At 43.6% G+C, this 26969-nt stretch overlaps 1 protein-coding gene and 1 long non-coding RNA gene across 3 annotated transcripts; one reads left to right on the top strand and one right to left on the bottom strand.

Moving 5' to 3' along the window:
- The first annotated feature begins 4791 nt into the window (after positions 1-4791).
- Positions 4792-23827, top strand: MGST3 (microsomal glutathione S-transferase 3). 2 transcript variants are annotated; one of them, XM_082834168.1, is made up of 6 exons: positions 4792-4860; positions 17494-17617; positions 18743-18816; positions 19669-19726; positions 21961-22033; positions 22742-23827. In XM_082834168.1, exons 2-6 carry the CDS (start codon positions 17501-17503, stop codon positions 22876-22878), a joined length of 459 nt encoding a protein of 152 aa, XP_082690294.1. In that variant the 5' UTR covers positions 4792-4860; positions 17494-17500; the 3' UTR covers positions 22879-23827. The 2 variants fall into 2 exon arrangements, with proteins under 2 accessions (XP_082690294.1, XP_082690295.1); XM_082834169.1 differs by lacking the exon at positions 4792-4860 and adding an exon at positions 4919-4991.
- A 288-nt stretch (positions 23828-24115) lies between these two features.
- Positions 24116-25212, bottom strand: LOC309958357. The gene is made up of 2 exons (XR_014326020.1): positions 24383-25212; positions 24116-24157 (listed from the first exon to the last, which is right to left on the bottom strand). It is a non-coding gene; the product is annotated as an uncharacterized lncRNA (long non-coding RNA).
- Positions 25213-26969: the final 1757 nt, after the last annotated feature.

The raw sequence follows: 26969 nt of genomic DNA, 5'->3' as shown, positions 1-26969 counted from the left end.
ATCACTCACTGAATACTCACATTGAACTGTTTTATGAACAAGAAAAGAAAAATCTATTGTGTTCTGCCATTGCTATTTTAAGGTTATTTGTTCAACAACAGTTAGCCTACACAGACTATTACAGATGTCAAAAACTGAACTTGACTCCCCAACCCAAATTCCTTCCCCCACCAATCTTCTCTACCTTGGTAATTCCTTGGTAACTGATGCCTTTCTCCATTATATTACTCAAGACAGAAGCCTTGATATCTTTCTTTTCCTTATCCACACATCCAGCCCACAAACAAGCTCTCTTGGTTCTATCTCTGTATTATTCCAGTTTTGCTAAAATAACTAACAAACTCACAGTGAGTTACAGTAAATATTTATGCCTCACATACAAGTCTGCAGGCTGGCTGTGCTTGTACTAGGCTTGACTGACCTTGTTTGTGTTCAGCCTAGTTTGGCTCCAGATTGCAAATCAGGTTTGGGTCTGCAAGCCATGTGTCCCATTCTGGGACTCAGAGTGAAGAAGCAATGGCTTCCTGAAACATGCTCTTTTCACATGGGTGGCAGAGCACAAAAGAGACGACAGAAGTTGTCCATGCCTCCTAAAGCTTCAGGTTGAAATCTCAGTCACGATTCGTAATTATCTTGTTTTTACTGGCAATTTCCCCTATGAAAATGCAGGTTCTGTTCCTGCCTGGCATCTAGTAGGCATTCAACAAATGTTTATGAAATTGATGTTAAATGAAAGAATTCTGGAAAAGCAGTTTGAGGCTACGCTGCTAAAGGATCTTGAAATATCATGTAGGAGAGTCTGGACTCCATCCTAAAGGCATTAGTCAGTCACCAAAGGAGAGGTCTGCTTTAGAAGGGTAACTATGATGGTAGCTGGGTGATGAATGTCTAAAGAGAAGCAGTTAAAAGGTTACTGTAATTGTCTAGGTTAGAGGAGACTTGAGGCATAAACTAGGGCAGAGGGACTAGAAGGGAGACTGCTTTGAGGTGTCATCAACAAGAATCGGTTAATAACAACAGCATTTATTAAGTGCCTAGAGTAGGCTCAGACTTTATGCTATCTTTACAAAAGCCAAGCAAAATGGGAATTGGTATACTAATTTTGCAGATTAAAAAAAAATTTTCAGAGAACTTAGATAATTTCCCCCCAGAATCTCACAGCTAAATAAATGACTATTCTGGAATTCCACTGCAGGACTATCTGATTCCCAAGCCCAGGGAGTGAAAGACAAGGAGTGGTGCTAAGTTTCCAGCTAAGGTAATTACTTAGGATGTCCTTTGCTGAAATACATACAGGTTTGCTGGGAAAGGTAATGAATGTGGTTTTAGTTACCCTGTGGGTTAGAAGCCTGTAATACAGTAGGTGGTTCTGCCTGAAACAGAAACTGACTCTGGTTAACTCGCCAAATAGGGTATTTCTTGGAAGGCTATGGGGACTCCCAGAATCATTGGTAGGCTGGAGGGACAGGCTTCATGAAAAGGTCACAAACCCAGGGAGTTCCAGAGAGTGAGACAACAAGAACTAGCCACATGTGTATTCATTGAACAGAGAGTTATTGAGTGCATACTCCATGGCAGGCACCTCAGAGCACTGGGGACACAGCAGTGAAGAGTCAATACCGCCACCTTCATGCAACTTACATTCAAATGGGGCACCCAGGTCATAAACAAATCGGTTAATTAAATCCAAAAATATGTCAGATGGTAGAAAATAAAACAAGGAAGGGGGATAAAGAGTGCCTTGAGGAGACAGAAGTTGCAATTTTCAATGGAGTGGTCAGAAAAGCCCCTCGGAGAGTCCTGGTCCATCCACTGCTGCAGCCACGTGAATGAATGAGAACTCCAAATGTCCCCTTGTTGCTGTTCATTCTCTGGGAAGTAACATCTGATTGGCAAAGATGAAGGCATGTGCTCACCCCCTTATCTCTTCTGAAATGAGGGAGAGGAAGAATTGCCTTCCAACTCGTATATTTTGATAAGCACTACCTACAAAGAACATACATAAAATGAGGGATTTTCCCAAAAGAGATGAGCGTTTGGCCTCTAAAAACCCAAGTAACCACAGAAGTGAATGCAACCAATAAGAGAGTCAAAGAAGAGACTCATCAAAGAGAAGAGTGAGAAGAAAAAATAAAGGATAGCACTTTGGAGAATTTTGAATACATCTGAAGATGCAGGTTGATGAAGAGGAACTAGTAAAGGAGAGCAGAAAGAAAAGAATCTGGAGAGAGCAATGTTTGAGAATCCAAGGATAGAGAGAGCTTACAAGGTCAATGGTGACTTTATGAAGAGGCTTGGAAGAAGACATTGTAAATGGAGAAAGAACCAATGGTGAGTGAAGTAGGGACAGAGTAACCTCTGAGCCAAAGTGTTCTACATCATAATTCATGTTGTTATAAAGGAACTTGCAAAATATATTATCCTGTGTCAAAAGGAATGTAGGACTTCTGTCCTCATTTCATTTGAACTTCACACTAACCTTGTGAGACAGGTCTTATCCTCACTGTGAGATGGAGGAAAATGATATCTAATATTCAGTGTTGGAGATTATAAATCTTTTCCTGGAGTGCATCTTGTTAATAGATATCAAAAGACCATAAAATGTATGTATTCTCTGAACCAGAAATTCCTCTTTAAGGGTATTTAGCCAAAAGAAATAAGAGCACGCATACAGATTTATCTACAAGGTTATATGTTGCTTGTAATAGTAAAGAATTGAAAACAAGCTAGTTCCAACAAGAGGGGATTGCTATGTACATGCTGTGAAATGATGTGCAATCAGTACCAAATAATGCTGCAGAATAAACTGTTCAAGAAAGAAAAAGGGAAATGGTTTATAATTTATGAAATGGAAAAAGCAGACAACAAAAAGTATATACAGTATGATTCCATTTTTGCTTCTTGTGGATTTTTTTCCCCATATTTTCCAAAATGTCTGCAATAAACAAATATTACTCTTATAATGAGATTTTTTAAAAGTAAGGTCCTGTGTGGTTAAGTACTTGTCTGTGTCAAACAGGGATAACTGGGAAAGGAGGGGCCAGAATTATGCTCTTGACTCTTCAATCATTCCTTCTACCACCTCAGGCCACGTCTTCTTATATAGAACAGTCAGTAAGTGTCTTACTTATGACTTGTTGCTATAACAAAAATGCCATAGGATGGGTTACTTAAACAGCAAACATTTATTTCTCCAAGTTCTGGAGCCTGGGAAGGCAAAGATCAAGGTGCTGGCAGATTCAGTGTCTGATGAAAGCCTACTTCGTGGTTCATAAATGGCTGTCTTGCCTGTGTCCTCACACAACAGAAGGGCCAAGGGAGCTCTCTGGGGTCTCTTTTATAGGGACACTAATCCCATTGATGAGGGCTCTACCCTCACGAACTAATACCTGGCAAAGGCCCAAGCCATGAATACCATGGCAGAGGGGATTAGGCTTCAACATATGAAATGAGGTTTGCGTGGGGAGGGGTGGGGGGAGGTAGACAAAGAGTACAACAGAGAACACCGTCAGTCTATAGACGCAAGGGGGAAAAAATGTCCCTCAATAATGTAAAAATGCTTTCCTACTTTTTCTACTTGCAGTGTTCAGTGAAAACAAGTCCTTTACAATCAACATGCCAGAAACCTTACCATGTAAGGCCTTCTTGTACTGAAAAAGCTAAAAGCGTGAGAATGGTTGGAAGTTGTTTAAACAACAATAGTGAAGATTTTACGAGACCTCAAAATACTTCCGGATGTGTGGATATGACAAATCAACAAAAAGGAACCAACACCCAGCCTACAGCCTTGTAAGATATAGATTCCAGCCTTTCTACACCTCAACCTGGAAGCACAGGCTCTCGTAGAGAGGGGAGGTACTCCCACATAAGAGACACTAGGGGTGGCCCAGATGTGGCAATCCCTAGTAGGATGTGGGGTATCCAGAGGAAAGGGGTGACGGGCGCACTTAAGGCACGTGAAAACTGTAAAGTTTGGTGCCTTCTGCCGTCGGCGGTTCCAAGGCTGAGTTAACGGCACTTAGATGCAAGCTCTACTCCCTCCGGCTCGACCCTGCCTGCAGGCCTCACTCAAGACCTCATCGGACTTGGACTAGAGGGCCTAACTGAGGCCTGTATTCGCTATCGAAGATCTGTGGATCCCCGAAGCGGTGCGGTCTAGTTCCCGAAGATCTGGACCCCGGCGAGCGGGCGGCGTGGGCGAGGATGGGTGCGGCCACCACACGGGCAGGGCTCGCTTCCGGATCTTCGCAAAACTAACAACATCAGTTAGGGAAATAGGCTCTAACATCCCTAAATCCCTTCACTTGGCGACTGTAGCAATCTGAGACACTGAGCGCCCCGCACACCCTAGACGCAGCCAGAACGCACCCATCCCATCCTTGCAGCCCGGCTCTGGTGACCTGCCCCTTGTTCGCACGCGCCCAGCAAACCCGTGTCCCCGCCCTCACCCCAGAGCCCCTAGAAGCAAGCTACGGTGGCTCTGCTGGGGATAAATTATTACCGTGCTACCGTGCTGCAAACTCAGCCCGAGAAGTATGAACTGGCTGGGACAGTTTAGGAAGGCGGCCACGAGGGCCTTTGCATAAAGGAACAGATAAATGCATTTGGGAGTAGGAGGGGTAAATCTGTGGACCACGGTGAGGAGGAAGAAAATGCAGGCTCTGCCTCAAGACCAGCGGCCCAGAAGCAATACTCAGCTCTGACACCCAGAGCCCCGCCTCCAGGGCGTGGCCTCGCGCTGCCCCGGGAGAGGGCGGGGACTACTCCGGGCCACGCCCCACTCTTCAGGAGGCCAAGGGTGCCGCACCTACAGTTCCGCAGCGCACTGCGTTCTGCACCAGCCGAGCGAAGGTGATCCAGGTGAGTACCCGCACCAGCGGGCAGCGAGGAGCGTGGGCCTCGGAGGCATTTCAGCTCCTGCGCTGGGCACCGCCCATATCTCGGCCATCCCAAGCTGAATAGGGACTCGCTCTCTCTCTCCCTTCTTGTCTGTAGGTTTCTTTCTACCTTCCCATCCCCTTGGCCCTCCATCCTCCCCATGATGTAGTGGGTTTGGAGCGTCTAAGCTGGGCCGGCCACGCTATCTAAAACTCAGGGAAATTCTCAAGGTCAACCCTTCCTCAGTTACTTCCTTTTCTCTCCTGCGCTCCCTGGGCTGTGCGGACGCCGGGCTCCTTCTTTCTGCCTCCCAGAGCCCACCTGACCTTGCCAACTGCATCTCTGGTGCACAGGAGGGGCGGGCAGGGCACTGCAGGGACAGCTGGCAGTGCAGGCCTGATTGGTAACACAGGTTTTTAAAGTGGCCTGCGAGCGCTGCGCCAGCTGCGGATGTGCATGTGTTGCTAGGGACATTCCGGGAGGGCCTCCCAGGGAATTGTGTTTGTTTTCCTCCGGTTTCATAGAAACGTTTGTCGTATGTTTGAATTGGAACCTACGAGTGGGTCGTTTCCTACGGCTGCCTTAGAGCAGGAGAGGAGGCGGAATCTTCGTTGAGGTTGATTTCAGAGAATTTCCCTCATCTGGTGTTGCTGCAGGGAGCGCTAGGGCCACAGCGGTGGGGCAGCTGCGGGGCGGTGGAAGGGGCTGGAGGCTGGTTGGTAAGTCATTCTCCGAAGTTCTGGCTTCTGCTGTCACTTTCCTTGGGAGTCACGAGTTTACCACTACATTGTAGCTTAGGGGACAAGTGAGTGTGGAAAGGGAGGTAAAAGGAAAGCAGAGACAGGAGGGTGGGTAGGAAAAGAACTACAGGCTTGCGGCTTTAATCCGCTAACTGGAGAAAGGGAGATCTGGAGGGAAGGACAGTTACTGCTCTGCAGATATATGGCTCTTTGCAGGTGCTGTAGACCTGGGCGTGGTCATGTGGAATTGCCGCAGATCTTCGATTCCTCTGTCGGTGGAAGCAAGGGCATCTCTTGGGAGATCTGTAGATCGCTGGGAGCCTACAGTTTCTGGGAAGCACCCAAGGTTATTGGTCAAAATTACAGACTGTGTTTAGGTCAACGAATTCAGTGTTGAGAGCATAGTATCTGAGTCAGGGGATCAAGAACGTTTATTCTCACCGGAGTTAAATTTAACAGAGTTAAATAAGTTTACATCTAAAACCCAAACAAATACTTTCAGCTGGGGAAGACGTTCTGTAAAGCTTCCCTCCTGACAGTGTTACAGAAATAGAAAACTTTGTCAAGTGAATCCCCCCGCAAATGATGTTACTACATATAAAACAGAGGTACTGTGTAGAGGTACTGTGCCCAGTCATAGAAACGGCACTGCAGGGGACTCCTTAGATTAAGGAACAAAACTGGAGAAGGGCAGCCTTCCCCCTTATTTAGACTTAATCCTGCCAGTTTAGAGTTCCGCAGAGACACAGTCCATGAAGGGGAGCCTCTTAACCTGGAGGATAGCAAGGACACTGAACCTATGTGGAGAAGTCTGGAATGAAGTGAATGACAAATCAATGTGTCAAAGAGTAATTTAGTGCCTACTGCACAGCTAGCAATATTTAAATATATTCTTCCCTATATTTCTATTTAAATACTCTGAATCTGTATTCAGATCACCCTTGCCAACCACAATTGACCATGAACCATTTAGCGTTTTTTAAAGCAATATGTGTTTAAAAGAATATACTGCTACGGTTTTTACAACTGGTTTCATTAATACTACTTATGAGTATACCATCCTTCTGAAAAAGAAGAATTCAGCAGTTACCAGGTAGTTTACTGCTATGTAAAATAGAATTTTTGCGTTTCCCTCACTATCTCTTACACTGTCTATGTGCCTATCTTCCTATGGGGAAGTTGTACTACCTTCCAAATACATTTGCAAATACCTTTAAGGAGTTCAGCGTTTAGAATCATCCGTCCCATGTTACGCTATGAGTTCCTTCCAGAGTCGACCCATTTATTAACTGGAACATGTGTTCTAATATTTTGGTGACTTAGTTCACTCTTTTTTATTTAATAGTGTTATTTTATTTCTCCAGCCTAAGAAATGTGAATGATTGTGACACAACTTCATTCTAAGTACAGACAGGCCTGAAGAGTTAGACCCCTGTTTCAGGCAGGAGCCTGCAGCCTATGCAGTTCCTTCATTCAGAATGGCTGGTAGCCTGGTGGGGACTTGTTCAGCAGCTGCTAAGAATTCACTGCATACAGTCCACCCACATTTCTTGTGATGGAAAATCCAAATGGTGTCCATGTGACTCATTAGAGATTTTTCTTTTCCTCTTTGGGAAGTCAGGGCTTAGTTTCACTCTGCCCCTCAGTTCCTATATAATGCCAGTTAAGGGACAGGTTGTATGGAAATCGTGATGTAAAAATGAAGTGCCAATTTTTGTGTTGCTTTGCCCTTTGCAAACCCGAATGCCCGAAAGTTTGGAGGATTTTTTCCCCCTGTAATCTCTCCTCCTGTCATACTGCAGTGCTGACACTCATTAAAAAGGGAAAAAAAAAAAAAGTTCCTTTTTGGACCTTTTCCAAGTTTTTTTCTTCTTCCAATTAGAAAGCTCTCAGGCTTTAATCAGTCACAGACTTGGAGTTAATTGTTAGCTTTCTGTTCTCGTTAATATATTTTATGCTCAGGAGAGGGTCCGGAGAGGTAGAAAAGTTTCAAAAGAGGTCAAGTGTGGTCAAACTTGCTCCCCAACCTCATTGAGAGACAATACAGCCAAGGGTTGAGAGCATAACTGTGGAGCCAGACTGCCTGGCTGTGTGTGAATCCAGGCTTTCTCTGTTATAGCTGCGTGTCCCTGGGCAGATTACTAAACCTCTCTGATGTTCAGTTTCTTCATCTGTAAAATGGAGTAATAATATATCATAGGGATGCTGTGAGGGTTTAAATGAGTTAATATTGATGAACTACTTAGTGTTTGACACATATTAAGTAATATATGTGCTAATAATGTGTTATTAATAATCATTGATTTCTCCTACCACTCTTCCTCTAGGTTATATCACTACCCTTCAGCCAACACTGGTCTCCTTTTCATCCTTATACAAGTAAACCCCTTTCCTGTCTCCGTGCCTGTGTACTTGCTGTTTTCTCTACCTGTGTGCTCACTCTCACATCACTGTTACATCCTTCAGAGCCCTTAGCTCAGTCTGTTACCTTCCTGTTTCATGATCCTCCTAAGTTGTCTCCCTCCATTTGACTCTGTATTCTGGAAGGTCAGGACCTTCTTTCTCAGTCTTGTTCACTATTGTAGCCCTGCACTGCACGTGGTACCCAGCATTCAGTAGGGGATACATCAGGAAAGGAATCATTCTAAGGCACTACTGAGGAAGGTGGTAGATGTGGACTTAAAGTGAGCATTCCATTTAGGTGAAACACTTTGTCCTGCATTGACTTTGTCAGATCAGCTCCCTTGAATGAATTGTTACAAGATTTTTATTTTCTTCTGCATCCCATAACTTCTCCCCATTCTCTTCCCTGTCCTCTGAGATTGGTGCCTTCAGACTATAGGAAATGTCCTGCAGCCTGTCCCTGGGATCACACCTCCCTGGAGGCTGGGCTCCAGATGGTCCAGCGTGGCTCAGGGCTTTTAGGTCAGCATATCAAGGAACTCTTGCCCATAGGGCCTTTTGGGTCAAGAGTCTGTTTGGGAAAGTTTGTCATCCTACAAACAGGGGAACCTAGGATTTGTTCTGTCTTACAATCTACTATTCTTAGATTCCTGAAGAGCTGAATTACCAGTTTTTCCCAGGGGAGACTCAGTTAAGCATATGTGTCTAGTGCCTTTTCGCACAGAAGTCAGACTCCAGAGAAGAAAAGAGCAGGTTATTTGCTTATTTGGCCTTAACAAAGTTTATTTGTGTGAGTGCAGGCTCATACCACGTAACCAGGAAACGTTCACTTGGACTTGAGCATCAAGCTGGTCCTTCCCTCCCCCCTCCCGCTCTCAGCCAGTGCAGTAATGTAGTTGTCCTCAGCACTGACAGTTCACGACAGTGTTGGAATTAAAATGACATGTGGAACTTGAATATTTTATATTCCAAGCTGTGGCCACTTAACTATAAAATTGAATATATTTGAATTTATAGGACATTTATCTCTTAAGAAGACAGATCTTCCATCCCCCTAACTTGTAGTGTGCTTCCACTTTCCAAGTGTTCTGCCAGCAACACTGATGAGGAATTAAAGAATATGAGAAACCGGGAAAGACCCACTTTATTACCTGCCTCTGCTGTTTGCCTCACCTGAGTTAATATTCAAGGCTGGACAAATAATGGCCTGCCTATTCAACTAACTTTTCATTTTTAGCCCTTGGAGTGATATTTACTGAATATGCAAAACAATTGTGGGGAATAGTTATTTTTCTTCACATGGTTATTATTCCTTCTCTCAACTGTCCATGTACTCTTTTTTTAAATTTTTTAAAATAAATTTATTTATTTTATTTATTTGTTTTTGACTGCATTGGGTCTTCCTTGCTGCGTGCAGGCTTTCTCTAGTTGCGGCGAGCAGGGGCTACTCTTCGTTGTGGTGCGTGGTCTTCTCGTTGTGGTGGCTTCTCTTGTTGCGGGGCACGGGCTCCAGGTGCGCGGGCCTCGGTAGTTGTGGCTCGTGGGCTCTAGAGCGCAGGCTCAGTAGTTGTGGCTCACAGGCTCTAGAGCGCAGGCTCAGTAGTTGTGGCGCGCAAGCTTAGTTGCCCTGCGGCATGTGGGATCTTCCCGGACCAGGGCTCGAACCCATGTCCCCCGCATTGGCAGGTGGATTCTTAACCACTGCGCCACCAGGGTAGCCCCCGTGTACTCTTTTTAAAATCTCACTGCCATTTGAGACTTTGACACTCAAACACATTTTATCATCTGTGTACTGTAGAAGTGACCAGACTGGCGTTCTGAAAATGTAGGATGGACCCAAAGAAATGCTGTGACTCTCCTTTTTTTCTCTCCCATCATGGAAACAGAGAATTACTTTTGTGCTGCTTGCCTCTAGGATCTCAAGTTTCTCCATTTAGCTTTTTTTTTTTACATCTTTATTAGAGTATAATTGCTTTACAATGGTGTGTTAGTTTCTGCTTTATAACAAAGTGAATCAGTTATACATATAATGTTCCCATATCTCTTCCATTTAGCTTTATATGGGCTCAGCTGCCTTGCCTAGAAATAATTTTGAGGACTATTCCTTTGTAGGTACATTTGGAGGCAGAAACGAGGCTGGACAGCTACCTCATTAAAAGAGTACAGGCTGAGTAGACCCCTAGCACAACCTCAGAGTTTTTGGAACCACCTCCCAGTGTTGGGGACTCATGGTGGTCCATTTGATGTGATCAGATGAAGCCCTTTAAGTTACCATCCTTGTATTATTCTCATGAAAATGCCATGTAAAAGAAAGGACCGGGGCTTCCCTGGTGGCAAAGTGGTTAAGAATCCGCCTGCCAATGCAGGGGACATGGGTTCGAGCCCTGTCTGGGAAGATCCCACATGCCCTGGAGCCACTAAGCCTGTGCGCCACAACTACTGAGCCTGCGCTCTAGAGCCCGCGAGCTACAACTACTGAGCCCACGTGGCACAACTACTGAAGCCTGCACACCTAGAGCCCGTGCTCTGCAACAGGAGAAGCCACCGCAATGAGAAGCCTGCGCACTGCAAGGGAGAGTAGCACCCGCTCGCCGCAACTAGAGAAAGCTTCACGCAGCAATGAAGACCCAACACAGTCAAAAATAAATAAATAAAATAGCTAAATTATAAAAATAAAATAAAATGAAGGACCATATATAAGGAAGATTGGATTAATAATACAGCAGCCAAATAAGTATTTTAATGAAACATTGGGGAATGGCTCCAAGTCAGTCTATAAGTGCTTTAGCATTGTCCCATTCCTGATGCATTAAAAAAAAAAAAAAAAAAAAAAAGACTGCTGAGAAATTGCAGTACAGTTGAAGGGGAGCAATCTTGCAAATGGAAGTAAGGGTTACCATTGTCCACACTGGTTTTTATTTGTTTGAGGGCAAAGAGAGAGCTGAAAGTTGAAATCCTCTCTCCCTTAAGACATTTGATAGATTTTCATTTAGGAGAAGATAAGTTGTAACTTCATGGCTCAGAAGTCATAAATTATTTGAGGCCAGTGCCCAACTGATAAAGCCTACCTTTTGCTCCATTTGTGCAGTGTTGATTGTGTCCTGGGGAATTTCTATTGGCAGCTAAGATGGAGTGGAGTAAATAAGTGAAGGAGAGCTTTACCCCAGGAGTATTCCGTTGAATGTAGTTCAGGGAAGTTCTCTGAGTAACCCTTTTGTAACTGAAGGAACCCCTGCCCCAGTGAGATAAGGCAAGTGGTGGCAGAAGCAGGAATTGGAGGAAAAGTTGAGCCAAGTATAAGCGCTGGAGTAGTTATGCTTCCAGGTGAATCTGTCAGTCACATTCCTATAGGAGAGTACCTTAGCCAAATATCATAATGAAACTCCATGTTGCTAACTCAGGCACTGGAATAGAGCATACCTTCTAGGGGTGAGACCAACACTGCCTCATTTGAAGTCCAAGCTTGATCACTCCTAAAGTAAGACTTTACAATGGTGCCTTGTAGCTTTTTAAAAATCCACTGGGGGGCTTCCCTGGTGGCACAGTGGTTGAGAGTCCACCTGCCGATGCAGGGGACATGGGTTTGTGCCCCGGTCTGGGAAGATCCCACATGCCGCGGAGCGGCTGGGCCCGTGAGCCACGGCCCCTGAGCCTGCGCATCCGGAGCTTGTGCTCCGCAACGGGAGAGGCCACAGCAGTGAGAGGCCCGTGTACCGCAAAATAAACAAACAAACAAAACATTCCCCAAAGGATCTCTATCATTAAATAAGTGACACGAATTTACTAAATAAAAAGAAAAACTAATTCCTTTTAAACCTTCGACTTAATGTTCTCTCAACTGAACTATTTTGACTCAAGCCTGCCAGGAAACAGTTAACTAGGAACATACACCTCTGTAGTTACTAATAAGTGAAGACAGAACAGAAACACTTCTGTCCTATCTCTGCCTCTCCCCAACCCTTTTAGTTTCATGTTTTTGGGGGGGTTGGGGGGATTTGTACACAGTTTCTGATCGTTGGTATGAAGGAAAAATCTGGAATTGGGTATTTGTTTACTTATTTGCCTGCTTCCCCCAGTAAAACATGAGCTTCCTGAGGGCAGGGACCAAAGTCTGGCTTGTTCACCTCATCCCCAGCATGGGCCCACTGAGTAGCACATAGTAGGCACTCAATAAACTTGAACAAGTAAATGAATGGATGCTCAGCCCCATGCGGGGATAAGCATGTCTGGCTACAGGGAGGGTCTGCATGACTGCAGTTTGCTGATTTCCATAGTCTGTACTAGAAGACTGCTTCCTTCTGAATACTCCTGCCCTTCAGATAATAGATTATAACATGGCTGGCTATTAAGAGTTCAAAAAGGAGGGGAATATATGTAGTTCTAAGCTTTGTTTGCTATTTTAAAATGATAATTCTAAATTATAAATTCTTAAATGTATCTCATCATCATGTATTCGAACATCCGCTTTTATCACTGAATCAGGGCAGAGACAGTTAACAGAACATTAGCACACATAGTATAACCTGATATATAACATTTATTGAGTACTTACTATGTGACAGGCATCCTGATGGGTGTTTAGAGCCAGTGTCCCCATTTAATCTTTACAACAACTATATGGTGTGGGGTAGGTGCCGTGATTATCTCCAATTAACAAGTGAGGAAACCAAGGATGCTTGAAAGACGTTGAATAATTTTCCCGAGGACACACAGCTAGGAATATGAGATCCAGGTTCTAAACCCAGACAATGTGATTCCAAAACTTACCTGCAAGGCTGTCTCTATAGTGCACATAGTGGATAAGTGACAGGATTCAAGCTAAAAATCAGGTCCGATTCTTTGGTTCCTTTGTAACATACTGTCTATTCCTCCTGTCTCCTCAATTACTAATTATTGTCAGGCCATTTTTTTACATAACTTTTTTGGTATATATTTGCTCATTTTGTACATTATAGAAAGGTACAAAGGAAAATCTATAATTCAGCCATCTGGAAATAGCTATGCTTATGATTTTGATATTTTCTTCTTTAGTTTTTTTCTATTATTGAGAAAACTAGATATACTCTTTTTGTTTTCTTTTTTTTAATTTAACATGCTGTATATTAAGTCTGTTTCACCATCTTTAATGTTTCACCATTTTTAATGGTTATATACTATTCTGTTTTACAGATATATTATTTATTTAATTAGTCCTCTTTGTTTGGACATCTATACCATTTCTGTTTTTGCTGTTATAAATAGTGCTGAAGTGAATATCTTTGAAGCAAATCTGTTTGCCTTCCTGATTATTACCCCAGGATAGATTCCCAGTAGAATTAATGAGCAAAAGGTTATGAACAATGTAAAGCATATTGCCTGCCGCCAGGCTGTCCTCCAGGTGGTTCTGTTTTACACTTCTCCCAGCAGCGTGTAATACTACCAAGTAACTAAATAAATTTTTATTTGTACAAATCATAAATTTTAATCTTTACAGCTGGTGTGCAACTAACCTCGGAAACTGCGTGATAATTAACAAGTGCTATTATACCACCAAGTGAGTTACAAAGTAATCTATACCAGTCATGAAAGTTCAGCTCCAAAAGGACCACTGGACTGCTGTGTGTCTATCACCATGTAGAAGGCAAACTCTAGGGCAGAGTTCCCACCCCCAAGAACCTTATCTTGTTGGGTGGATATAGGGGTTGCCAGTGACACAGAGCAGGTATGTAATCAACAAACTATAGTGTGCTCATGTCAGAAAGAGGTTGTGTTGCACGTATCAGCTTCTCAAGCCTGTGCTCTGGGAGCTATCGGCTAGCTGCGGGACCGGCCCAACCTCGGGCGTGGCTGGAGCTGCCTGGAACGTGGCTGCTGTGAGCCGAGGTGCCTCCCCTTTCGCCAGTGTACGCACCCACACCCGCGACGGGGCGGGAGCGTGCATCTCTTTGCCCTCAGAAAATAAGAATTCAGCAAATGACAAAGTTTTTTTTGAACCCTAAGTGAATTAAACTGATTCTTTCCTTAAAGGACAAGACTTAAGCGTTTTGCAGTCCCTACTGGATTTATGTTTTCAGCAGCTGTAGCGACAGAGCTTTTCTCTGTGTTCTGATCTCCTCTTTCTCCAGGAATTCATACAGCCAGTTGCTTCCATTGTTTCAGTAGAGGCTTTGAGAGGGAAAAAGGAAACTGACATGGGTTAGGCACACACTTTATGCCAGGCACTGTGCAGAGCAGAGGAGGCATTCTGAAAGCAACCTGGACTTACAGCTTGCTTCATTTATTCCACAGCTTTCTATAAGCACACACTCTGTGCTTGGCACGGGGGATGCCAGACACACACGGTCCCTCCCTCACGGGAGCTTAGTATCTGATGCAATTGGCTGCTCTCTCTGTTCTAGCCCTGATCACACCAGCTGGGAAGTGCTGGCTACAATGGCCTGTGAAGCAGGGCTCCTCACGTGGTGAAAGTGCAAGGAGGTGTGTGTGGGGGGCGCTGAACAGGCTTGGCTCCAGCACCTATGCAGGTGTGTCCAGGGCTCCTGCAGGGAGAGCCTTAGGGAGGGCCGCCTCTCTCCTCCCGCCCCTAGTACGCTCACTGTTTCCTGACCAATTACACTGTCCTTTGCACACTACCCATTTTAGCATCGGACTCTGGGTCTCCCTTACTGTAAATCCTCTGTCCTTCAAAGGTCTTGTTCCTGGCTCTGCTTGCCCTCACCTAGATTCTTTTCCCCTCAGTACCTATCACCATAGCAAAGTGTCAAGAGAGTCACTTTACTAGGGTGTGACTGCCTAAGAGTGTAACCTCCCGGGTTGCATTTATACTTTGGAAGAGGAGGTCAGTAGTAAACATTAATTTCTAATTGCAGGTTTTTAAGCGGTTGCCTTTCTGAGTGTTCATTGCCTGCAACAGAAACATCTACTCAAAAGATACTTCTCTGTCCTGCCACCTAGCTTCTCCTACCCAAATCCTTACAGGCCAGAAAAACAGAGGCCAGTGACCGAGCCACCGAATATGTTTTGCCTGGGCTAGCTGGAGTATTTGGGGAAGAATTCTAAAACCTGCTCTGGTCTTAGCTCTGCCCTCATCTCTCTACCTGAGCCTCCATTTCCTTTTCTGTAAAATGGAGCTTATGGGATTTGGGGGGAGATGAAAAATGAGCTGAAAAGTCTGCACCAACACAAGGTGACCCCAGGCTGTGTGAGAGCCTAGTCGCCTGTCTAAAGGTGAGGTCTGAACAGACTTTCAACTTGCACACTTTGACCTAAACCAGATATGCTTAATTGTATCGTTCTTAAACAGGCGGCTTTTGACAAAGTTAGAGACAGCTCCATTTTCAGTTGCCTGTTTGGCCCAGATGGGTTGAACTCCAGGGATATCAGGTAGTCATATTTATTTATTTTCAAAGAGGTGTTCAGTATTCACCCCATATTTTTGTTTTAATAACTACTACCAAAGCTTCCTCCCCAAGCTGATTTTCTAAACTCTGGAAAGGACCAATTCTAAAAGAGAATGAGGGCAGGGAAGCTTGGAAGGCAGCCAAAGACTCCTTGCTCTCCACAGCCACACAAGATGGCCCAGGAGAGGCTGACCTGGAGGTGATTCCCATGCTGAGTCCTGGGGATGGCCCTTTCCAGTGTGTGTGTCCCCTGTCCCGGAGGAGGGAATGCTGGGTGCCCCTCCACAAGCAGCTCCAGGTAAAGAAAGAATATAGCAGGGGAAACTAACGGGAATTATTGTGAAACATGGTTGGGGATGGGCAGGTTTTAGGATTTTGGTTCCAAATGTTATTTTGCAGACCTAAGGGAAGCTTACTTTTAAAGAACTGACCTGTTTGCTGGCCCCAAATTCCACACTGAGAAAGATTCTGTGATCCCAATGTCAGTTCAGCTCTAAATCATCAAGTGGGATTGAAAGGGGACATTGGAACTGAATTGGAACCTAAATTTGAATCCCAAATCGGATACTTTCTCTTTTAGACCTTGGGAATATTACTTAACCTCTGGGTGCTCTTTGGAAAATAGGGATATTAGCATCTTGTTGGGTTGTTTGTGAGGATGGCTAAAACATTTTGGAGCAGGGTAACCTTCCCAGGCTTTCAGGAGAGATTGCAGCCAAACAGTTTTAGGGGTGGAATTTTTTTTTCTTTGGCCACGCCATGTGGCATGCAGGATCTTAGTTCCCTGACCAGGGATCGAACCTGTGTCCCCTGCAGTGGGATCGTGGAGTCCTAAATACTGGACCACCAGGGAATTCCCAGAGATGCAAATTTTAAACTGAAGACAGAATACACACAGGAGATGTTGGCCTGTGGCAGCCATGCACGTGATGGGACAGCAGCTAAGGATCTCTGGAAGCATTGTAGCTATTTCTCTGTGTCCTGCCGTGCTCTGACCCTTCAGACATCTGGTGATCAGTGCTCAGAGAGACTGGAGGGCAGCACTAACTTACTCTGAATTTATTAGGGCTTCTTCCCACCCAGCAGGTTTTCCTCTCCTTGATCTCCAGTCTGTTTCTTTCCGTCTTTCTTCTTTCCTCCTGGAGCAGGACAAGAGCTAAAAGAGCTGAAATTGCTGAACACTGAAAAATACTGATATGAGCTTTTTCTCCAAACATTTCATATGAAATTTTTCAAACATGCAGAAAAGTTGGAAGAATTGTATAGTGAACATCCATATAGCTACCACCCAGGTTCTAGCATTAATATTTTGCTATATTAGCTTGCATCATCATTTTTTGATGCATTTCAAAATAAGCTGCATTGCAGACACTAGAACACATCATGGGGTTAGTTTTGAAGCGTTAATTTGATGAAGAATCTGGGTTCTCCAAGAGCTGCCCAGAGCCTTGCTCTGGCTTTCAAAGAACTATAACTGATCCCTTCCTTCTGCTGCTGTACCAGCACGTGTCTCAGGATCCAAGGGAGGCCCTAGGGTTCCTGCCCTGAGTGTCCCCGATGCCAACAGACATACAAGCGAAAAACTTGGAATCACTGTGTACTTACTGACTATATCCTGTTTCTTTCTCTTTCTCTCTCTCTTTCTCTCTTTCTCTCTCTCTCTCTCTCTGTCTCTCTCTCTCTGTGTAACTTAGTATATCTTTTAGCATTTTGCCTTGCTAAATATTTTTTTAAATTGTGGTTTTTAGTGGCCAGACCATCCAATAGCAATGACTACTGCAGTGGTTTAGATAAATCTCATACATGCGATGTTGATCAAAAGAACTCAGGTGCAAAAGAGAATATACAGTGTGATCGTGAACTTTTCTGTGTGTATATTGCAGACTTGAATCATTTTTTAATTCTGTTGGGTGGTATACAGTAATATCGGTATACAGTAATATCTCTACCTCTTAGAACCACCAGATCGCTCATGCCTCTTTTTGATCTGTAGGGATATGTTTGCTGGTAACAAAACATCCCACTCTTGAGGCCTCCTGCAGCTTGGAGCCCACAGTGCCAGGTGGCGGTCTAATGTGTTCTTTCTCCCACAGAGTCAGGATGGCCGTCCTCTCTAAGGAATATGGTTTCGTGATTCTAACTGGTGCTGCCAGCTTCCTAATGGTAACTCATCTAGCCATCAACGTTTCCAAGGCCCGCAAGAAGTACAAAGTGGAGGTGAGTGGGAACACAGCGGTGCCTCTGTGGGTTCGTCGCGGCAAGAACTTGTTTTCAGTTGTGGAGGGAAAGGTGAGGTGCTAGTGGTCAGCGGTGGCAGTTTCCGGCCTGTTCCTATTAGAAATTCTGCACCTGTCTGGCAGGAGGAAGCCGAGAAATATGGGGCCCTTCTGGAGAGTCATTTCCATCTTGTTTTACTTTTGTCTCTTCTGTAAAAAGACCAGGTGTGCTTTTGGCTGGAGCTCTTTGCTAGGAAGACAGTTATTTTCTAAAGGGGGTTAAATAGGAAATTCCCGGGCTGTCCAGTGGTTAGGACTCTGTGTTTTCACTGCCAAGGGCCCAGGTTCGATCCCTGTTTAGGGAACTAAGATCCCACAAGCTGCACAGCGAGGCCAAAAAAAAAAACCGGGGGTTGGAGGGGGTTAAATAGCAGTTGTTTCCTGGTGTGCCACTTTAAAATGATGTCTTCTGGTGATTTTCCTGTTTCCCAAGTAGAAACGAAGCACATGGTGCTGAGTTAGCCTGTGTCTGGACATCAGACATAGGGAGGAGGTCTATTGAATGCTTCCTTTAGCTCTAGCTGATCTAGAAGGGATAATTACTGAAGCTGTCCCTGGTGAGCAATTTTAAATGTCTACTTCTTTTGAGCAATTTCTAATTAGAGCTCCTTTTAAAGTTTTCATGTCTAGTTTATTATTTTGATGGACACATTAAAACTCTCACACACTCAGTTTCTGTTCCCCCATTAAGGGGAACCTTAAAAGGATGTGGTATTTGCTGACTCTTGGGAAGGAGCTATTTCCCAATGGCATCCTTGTAATACATCCGAAAGCCACCCGTGATGGCATAACGTCAACAAAAACCCTGAATTTGGCACAAGCTGCCTCTACCCCTTGAATGGCACAGACATATATTCTCGTCACTGGATATTAATAGACACAGATTGAATCTGCCTCTGAGAATGAGGCCTCTGTCACCACATGCATGTAAGCAGAAACTGAATGATCATCTTACCAAGGTTATGGCAGAAGATGCTTTGGGATACATTATCTTTAAGGTGGATTTTAACTCTCAACACTGAATGCTACACTTGACCATTTGATCACACACACTTTGTTTTAACAGTATCCTACAATGTATAGCACTGACCCTGAAAACGGACACCTCTTCAACTGCATTCAGCGGGCCCACCAGAACACGTGAGTGCTGGCCCTGCCCGGCCCCCAAGACATCTGCAGAGCGGGTGTTTTCTGTACAACACCTCAACCCTTGGTACTCTGTTTGCTGAGTAATAGCAACGATGATGATCATGAATACTCATTAAAAGTATCATTAAAAATGTATAAGTGAACAGATTAAATATTAAGCAAAATTAAGAGTTGTTAGGATGGTGGGATTCTAGATTACCTTTTCTTTTTTTCTTCCATTTCTTTTATTTTTAATTGAAGTAAAATTGATTTACAATGTTGTTAATTTCTGCTGTACAGCCAAATGATTCAGTTATAAATATATATATTCTTTTTTGATATTCTTTTCCATTATAGTTTATTACAGGATATTGAATATAGTTCCCTGTGCTATACAGTAGGACCTTGTTGTTTATCCATTCTATATATAATAGCTTGCACCTGCTAAACCCAAACTCCCACTGCATCCCTCCCCCAATGCCCTTTTCAAATATGAATTTAATGCTGCATTACTCTTCTGCGGTATTTGCAGCAAGTTCACTCTAAACTGATACTGAATCTCTCAGCCTAGGGGGTGAGAGGCTTTGAGCTCTGCAAGGAAATCTACTCTAATTCGCCTCATCAGTTTGTTAGATTTGAGGTCTTTGACTCACTGTGTTCTGAGTTACCTCTAATCTAATCCCAAGCAGAGCAAAAGAAGGTGGATCTTAGTGGTCAGGCCTTCCGCCTCTGGTCAATGTTTATTTTTATTCTCAAGTTTCTAACTTGTCAAGTAAGAATGTAAAGGGTTCTTAGTTTTATGTAGACATACTTATATAGAGCACTTAAAAGGAAAAAAAAAACTTTTTTTTTTATCTATTCCAGGTTGGAAGTGTACCCTCCCTTCTTATTTTTTCTAGCTGTCGGAGGTGTTTACCACCCAGTAAGTTTTTCCGGGGAGGGGGTTCATCTAATTAGATTGAATAGATTTAATTCACTGAGCCATTCAGGAGGGAAGAGGAAATGAAAATTTAATGAACATCTTCAATGTCTAGGCACCATGTATTTAAAAGAATTTGTTACTTCTTACAAAGTTCCTTAAAGTAGGTAGCATTTTTCCCGTTTTTTACAGATAAGGAGAAACCTCTTGGATACTATGTAACTTTCTCAAGATCAAATAGCTACAGAGTAGATGAATCAGAATTTGAACCCAGGTCTCTCTGATCCTAGGAGTTCATGTCCATTGAGTTTTCCTTTGCCACATTATTCATGCAACGAACATTTCCTGGACACCGGAAGTTACTGCAGTGAACAAAACAGGCAAAGACTCCTGGTTTCGTGGCGCTGACTCTTAGTTGGGGGTCGCAGACAAAAAGCAATTCAAGGACATCGCGTAGCATGTTAGAAGGTGATGCGCCCCACAGAGGAAGCAAAAGCAGGGATGGTGGAAGGGGAGTGCCTGGGGACTGGGGGGGACAGTGCTGAGTGGGGCAGTCAGGAGGAGCGCCTTGTTGCGAAGGTGACACTTAAGCAGTAGGTGAGGGAGCAGGTGCTGCAGATGTCTCCAGACACCTCCAGGCAGGAGATGAGCAAGGGCGAGGCCCTGGGGCAGGAGCCTGGCCGGTCTGTGTGGTGCACAGTGAGTAGGGCGGCTTCAGTGGTGAGCAGGAGGCGAGGCCTGGAGGTGAGGGTGGACCTCGGGGCCTTGTGGACCGCTAAGGCCCTTGTGAGCCTTAGGTTTGGTCTGCACTACACCTTATCTAAATAAAGCAAGTTTATCTGAGCCTGATTAGTTGCCATTGGGGTCTTGCCTTACACAGAAAGTGTTTCCTTTCCAGGGCCCAGGTTTCCCCTCCACTGAGTTCAGACCGGAGTGCTGGCACCCCACATTTCTGGTTCTGAGACTTTCATAAGCCTCTGATCTGTACCTGAATGGCCTTGTGCTTTCTTTGTCAGCTGCCAGAATGGCACATCTACAGTTCATGACCTCAAAGTCTTGTATTTGTTTCAAAGAAAAGTCTGCTACTCTCTTAGAGAAGATATTTCTTTCTTGTGCCTCTAAAGAGCTCCAATCCTAGCAAGTAACTAGGCTAGCTGGTCTAAACAGACTAGCTGGTCTCTCTAGGTGTCACCTGACGTCCACCCCAGCCCCATTGCTGTCCCACTCCCCTAGATCCCATTCCTTGTGCTTAGTTCTTGGAAATACTCTAAGACGACTGTGAAGACAAGCACCTGATATTGTTCCCGGGTTGACGGTAATTATGCGACTTTAAAGAGAGACCAGGCAGAAACTACAGAGCTTCTAGATAGTGACTTGTGTGCCTGAGGGTTTATTTATAGTTGTTTCATTCTCCTACTGATACTTAACTTCCATTAAATCATCAAAAAAAATAAAATAAAAATCATAAAGTAGGAACCTCACCCCCACTGATGCCACTGCTAAATTGAAAAGACAGTTGGGGACAGTGACGCACAGTGACTCACGTCCTCACACACCCTCTCTCTTCCTCTCCCCTGTCTCCTTTAGACCAAATGGGTTCGTCACCCCAGCAGGGTGTCCAAATGCAAGGATTTCCCATCTTGCATGAGTTTTCACTCTCTCTTCCCAAGGGTGTTGGGAATGGGGAGACTTTCCCCTCCAACACCACATGTTCTGGGATTCACAACATGACACACTCTCCCGACTTTTTCTAGTGGAGCCCCATGCCTATGCGTGGGCTGCAGCACAGCCCCTCAGAGCCCTCCCAGGGGGGACCTGGCTGAGACGAAGCAGCACACAGCTGTGGAGTGCGCAGTCCATCTCCTGTCCACAGGGCTCCTCCCCTAGTCCTGCCTTTCAGTCGGTTTCCTCTCCTGGCTTACTCTGTGACCCCCAGGCCTGCCTCTCTAGCACACTGAGTCCCCTGGGGCAGGCCGGGAGGTTCCTCCCATCCCACCTACCTAGGAGAAGGCCAGCAATCACCTCCCAGGTCTCTGAGCAGTTCATAGAAGGATCACAGCGCTTTGATTTTCCTGACTGAAACAACTTCATTCTACCCTAACTTTGGTAGGGAGTATTTTACTATATCCATGAAACTGTTAACTTTTTGTTAAAACATTGTGTAATCAATCCTAGATGTTAATAAAATTCTGCCTGTTTCTTTCATGCAAATAACTAACGGAGCCCTTTTATTTTAGCGTGTAGTTTCTGGCTTGGGCTTGGCCTGGATTGTTGGACGAGTTCTTTATGCTTATGGCTATTACACAGGAGGTAAGGACATATTGACATCTGTCAAGGAAACAAATTTAGACTCTTATACTACTATATTTTCCTGTTTAGCAGGGCTTTAAGAAAAGGGAAAGTAACTTGATATTTAGGTGAAAGATCTGTTATCTTCTTTCTTTTTATTAACCTTTGAATAGTAACAAAACGCATTCTGCATTTTCAGTGTGTCAACTGCTGTTCTAAGAACTTTATATATGCTGTTTAGCCTTACAACAATTCTATGACATAGATAATATTATTTTATAGATGAGGAAACTGAGGCTGAGAAAGATTAAGACTCTAGGTCACAGAGCTACTAAGTGTAAACTGGAAAGTCAGGATTCAAACCGGGGCAGTCTGAGCCCAGATCCCCTGCTCCTAATCAGTGCTATATAAATGGTGTGCCTGAGAGAAGGGGGAAGAGATTCTTCTGGCTGTCCTTACCTCTTGGGAGAGGGAAAACTCCAAAAGATCCTGGAGCAAAGGTGCTCTAATTATTATCCCATGTGTTTTAAAGTTCAATACTGTTGTGGCACACGACTTTGCGTGCAGTATCTGACATACTGACCGCTTAGGCTGAAGAGCTGGTTGACCTCCTAAGACTAGATGGTCTAATGTACAGCTCCAGGTGCCTTGACAGAATGGCTGGTGGATGTTGACAGCATTGTCACTGTGGAACACCCCCAGTAACTTCTGCTCTTTCCTCTTTTTTAGAACCTAGAAAGCGGAAACGGGGAGCCCTGAGCTTCATCGCCCTCATTGGCCTGATGGGCACCACTGTGTGCTCTGCTTTCCAGCATCTTGGTTGGTTTAGAACTGGCTTGAGCAGTGGGTGCAAAAGCTGCCATTAAAGAGTTATAGGGTGTTTTGAAACTCTCATTCATTTTGAGTGACTTTTATTTTCAGTGACTTTTTTTTTCCCCTAAATAAAAACTTACCTGGCGTCAGCCTCATACCTAACCCTGACTCTATCACTTATTTTTTTTTGAGTCTTTATCTAAAATATAAGTAGCCTGTTCCTAGTAGATGAGAGAGGGGCCACAGGTATTAAGCACCCCTTCTCACCCTGCCAGAGGATGTTTACTTAACGTGTGAGCTGGAAAAAGGTCTAATTGTGGAAATATGTTCATAGTCAGGCCACAGCAGTGAAAAACTGGGGCTCGAAGAAAGTCTTTTACTGCTAGTTATGATATAAAATTATCTTATCACTTGCTAATACATAGGATAACAATAGGATTTTTAAAAAATCTCGATTGAAGATTGCTTCTAATGCTTAAAAACTGAAATGATAGACTAAATTTAAGGTTATGAAACTTAATAGAGATGAATCTAATTTCCTGCATTTGGATGCAAAGATCTGATTGCATAGGTACAAATGGGGAAGGACACCCTTAGCAACAAAATATGGAAGACTTAAAAGGTTTTAGCTGACTTGGAGAACAATGCGAGTTGGCAGAATGAGATGGCTGTTCCAGAAATGAATGTGGCCCTAAACTACTTGACCGTAATAGTGTCTAGATCTGTGCTTTCCAGTACAGCCACTAGCCACATAGGACTATTTACATTTAAATTTATGCTATACTGTATAAATAAAACAAACAAAAATATCAGCTCTTTAGTTGCTCTAACCACATTTCAAGTGTTCAGTAGCCTTTGAGGATTAGATAGGATTTGAACCCAGGCCTGACTCTCAAATCCATGCTTTTTCCATTGTACCCCACTACCACTTTGAGGAGCTAAAACATTTAAGGATAGAATGCCCTGGTCAGCAATTGAAGATGGTCAGCTTTGGCCAGGTGACTGCCTCAGGGCAATTGAAGATGGTCAGCTTTGGCCAGGTGACTGCCTCAGGGCATTGGATGAAAAAGCTGGACTAGATCAGTGTTGGTTCATGAGAAATTTTCACCAGTGGAGAGCAAAATAAGAAAAATGAGGACTGTTTTCATAAAGCTTTAACTTGTATTCTTTTTTACATTAAAATGTCCCTTTATGAAATGATGGTGGTGATGAATAGTATGGTTTTTTTGTTCCTGACTTAAAAAGGTAATATAATTAAAAATTTGTAATAAGCTAGGGTTGTGGTTTGGGTTGATTTTAGCCTTTTTGGTTTTTGTTTGATAAGAAATGCACCTAGGGGCTTCCCTGGTGGCGCAGCGGTTGAGAGTCCGCCTGCCAATGCAGGGGACGCGGGTTCATGCCCCGGTCTGGGAGGATCCCACATGCCGCGGAGCTGCTGGGCCCGTGAGCCACGGCCGCCGAGCCTGCGCGTCCAGAGCCTGTGCTCTGCAGCAGGGGAGGCCACATCAGTGAGAGGCCCATGTACCGCAAAAAAGAAAAAAAAAAAAAGAAATGCACCTAAAGAGATTGGAGAACTTGTTAAGGTTTCTTTTCTCATCAGAGTATAGGAGGCATCAGTGAAGCAGGGCAGGGGAGACATGGAGACAAAGTTGGGTTTTCACCTTTGTTTGAAGTCTTAACAGGGTATGCTTTTCAAAGTAATATGATCCATCTTTGTCATTTTGCTGTTATAGAATGGGCCCAAAGGAAGTTTTATAAGGAACCCAACACATGAAAGGGTGCTGTGGTTGAAGTGGGGAACCCAGAGCTCTGTCTTTTCATTTCCCTGTTTCCTCCACCAGCACACTTCCAGGGCACGCAAGGGCTGGGCAGAATCCAGTTTGTATCAATGCCATAGAGAATAACCCTGCCTGGCAAGCTAGTTTCTATTAAATTCCCTGGTCTCGTGGAGAAAAAAAAAAAGGGCATAAGTACTGCTTCCACTCACTGCTGTTCCACAGGGTACATTCCAAAGAGTCAGTTTATTTCTATGGAAAAACACATTCTGAGTTCTGTTACAGGTGGAAATTAGAGAACCATACCAGTCTACCGTTGCTCCATACTGAACCTCAAGTATCCCCCCCGCCCCCACAGGTAGCTATATGCCCTTGAGTTTATTAGCCTCCCTAAGCCTCCATTTGCTCAGCTGTAGGTTGAGGATAATGATAATACTTACTGTATAAGGTTCTTTTTTTAAAATTGAAGTGTAGTTGATTTACAATGTTGTGTTAGTTTCTGGTATACAGCAAAGTAATTCAGTTTCATATATATATATATATTCTTTTCAGATTCTTTTCCATTACAGTTTATTACAAGGTATTGAATACAGTTCCCTGTGCTATACAGTAGGTCCTTGTTGCTTATCTATTTACATATAGTTTGTATCTGCTAAGCCCAAATTCCTAACTTATCCCTCCCCCATCCCCTTTCCCCTTTGGTAACCATAAGTTTGTTTTCTATGTCTGTGAGTGTATTTGTTTTATAAATAAGTTCATTTGTATCATTTTTTAGATTCCACATATAAGTGATATTATTTGATATGTCTTTGTCTGACTTATTTCACTTAGTATGATAATCTATCTCTATATCCATCCATGTTGCTGCAAATGGCATTATTTCATTTTTTTCACACCTGAGTAATATTCCATTATACACACACACACACCACATCTTCTTTATCCATTCATCTGTCAATGGACATTTAGATTGCTTCCATGTCTTGGCTATTGTAAATAGTGCTTCTATGAACATTGGGGTGCATGTATCTTTTCGAAGTATGGTTTTCTCCAAATATATGATCAGGAGTGGGACTGCTGGATCACATGGCAACTCTATTTTTAGTTGTTTAAGGAGCCTCCATACTGTTCTCCATAGTGGCTGTACCAATTTACATTCCCACCAACAGTGTAGGAGGGTTCCCATTTCTTCACACCCTCTCCAGCATTTATTATTTGTAGACTTTTCGATGATGGCCATTCTGACCAGTGTGAGGTGATACCTCACTGTAATTTTGATTTGCATTTTTCTAATCCATTGCTAATTAGCAGTGTTGAGCTTTTTTTTATGTGTCTGTTAGCCATCTGTATGTCTTCTTTGGAGAAATGTCTGTTTATGTCTTCTGCCCATTTTCTGATTGGGTTTTGTTTTTCTGGTTATTGAGCTGTAAGAGCTGTTTGTATATTTTGGAAATTAAGCCCTTATGGGTTGCATCGTTTGCAAATATTTTCTCCCCGTCTACAGGTTGTCTTGTCACTTTATGGTTTCCTTTGCTGTGCAAAAGCTGATAAGTTTGATTAGGTCCCATTTGTTTACTTTGCTTTTATTTCTATTGCCTTGGCAGACCGACCTAAGAAAACATTGCTATGATTTATATCAGAGAATGTTTTGCCTATGTTCTCTTCTAGGAGTTTTATGGTGTAATGTCTTATATTTAAGTCTTTAAGCCCTTTTGAGTTTATTTTTGTGTATGGTGTGAGGGAGTGTTCTAACTTCATTGATTTACATGCAGCTTTCCAACTTTCCCAACACCATTTGCTGAAGAGACTGTCTTTTCTCCACTGTATATTCTTGCCTCCTTTGTCAAAGGCTAATTGACTGTGGGTGTGTGGGTTTATTTCTGGTCTCTCTGTTCTGTTCCATTGGTCCATGTTTGTTTTTGTGCCAATACCATGCTGTTCTGATTACTGTAGCTTTGTAGTATTGTCTGAAGTCTGAGAGGGTCATGCCTCCAGCTTTGTTCTTTTTCCTCAGGATTGCTTTGGCAATCTGGGTCTTTCATGGTTCCATATAAATTTTAGGATAATTTGTTCTAGTTCTGTGAAAAATATCATGGGTAATTTGATAGGGATCACATTAAATCTGTAGATTGCTTTGGGTAGTGTAGCCACTTTAACAATACAAATTCTTCCAATCCAAGAGCATGGGATAACTTTCCATTTCTTTGAATCATCTTCAGTTTCTTTTATCAAGGTTTTACAGTTCTCAGATATAAATCTTTCACCTCCTTGGTCTGGTTTATTCCTATGTATTTTTTAAATGTGATTTTAAAAGGGACTTTTTTCTTACTTTCCTTTTCTGATATTTCACTGTTAGCGTAAAGAAATGC

Source organism: Leucopleurus acutus (assembly GCF_964270905.1).
Source record: "Leucopleurus acutus genome assembly, chromosome: 2".
NCBI classification, from domain to species: domain Eukaryota; kingdom Metazoa; phylum Chordata; class Mammalia; order Artiodactyla; family Delphinidae; genus Leucopleurus; species Leucopleurus acutus.
Note: the sequence above shows the minus strand (reverse complement) of the source record. Positions and strands in the feature narration are given on the sequence as shown.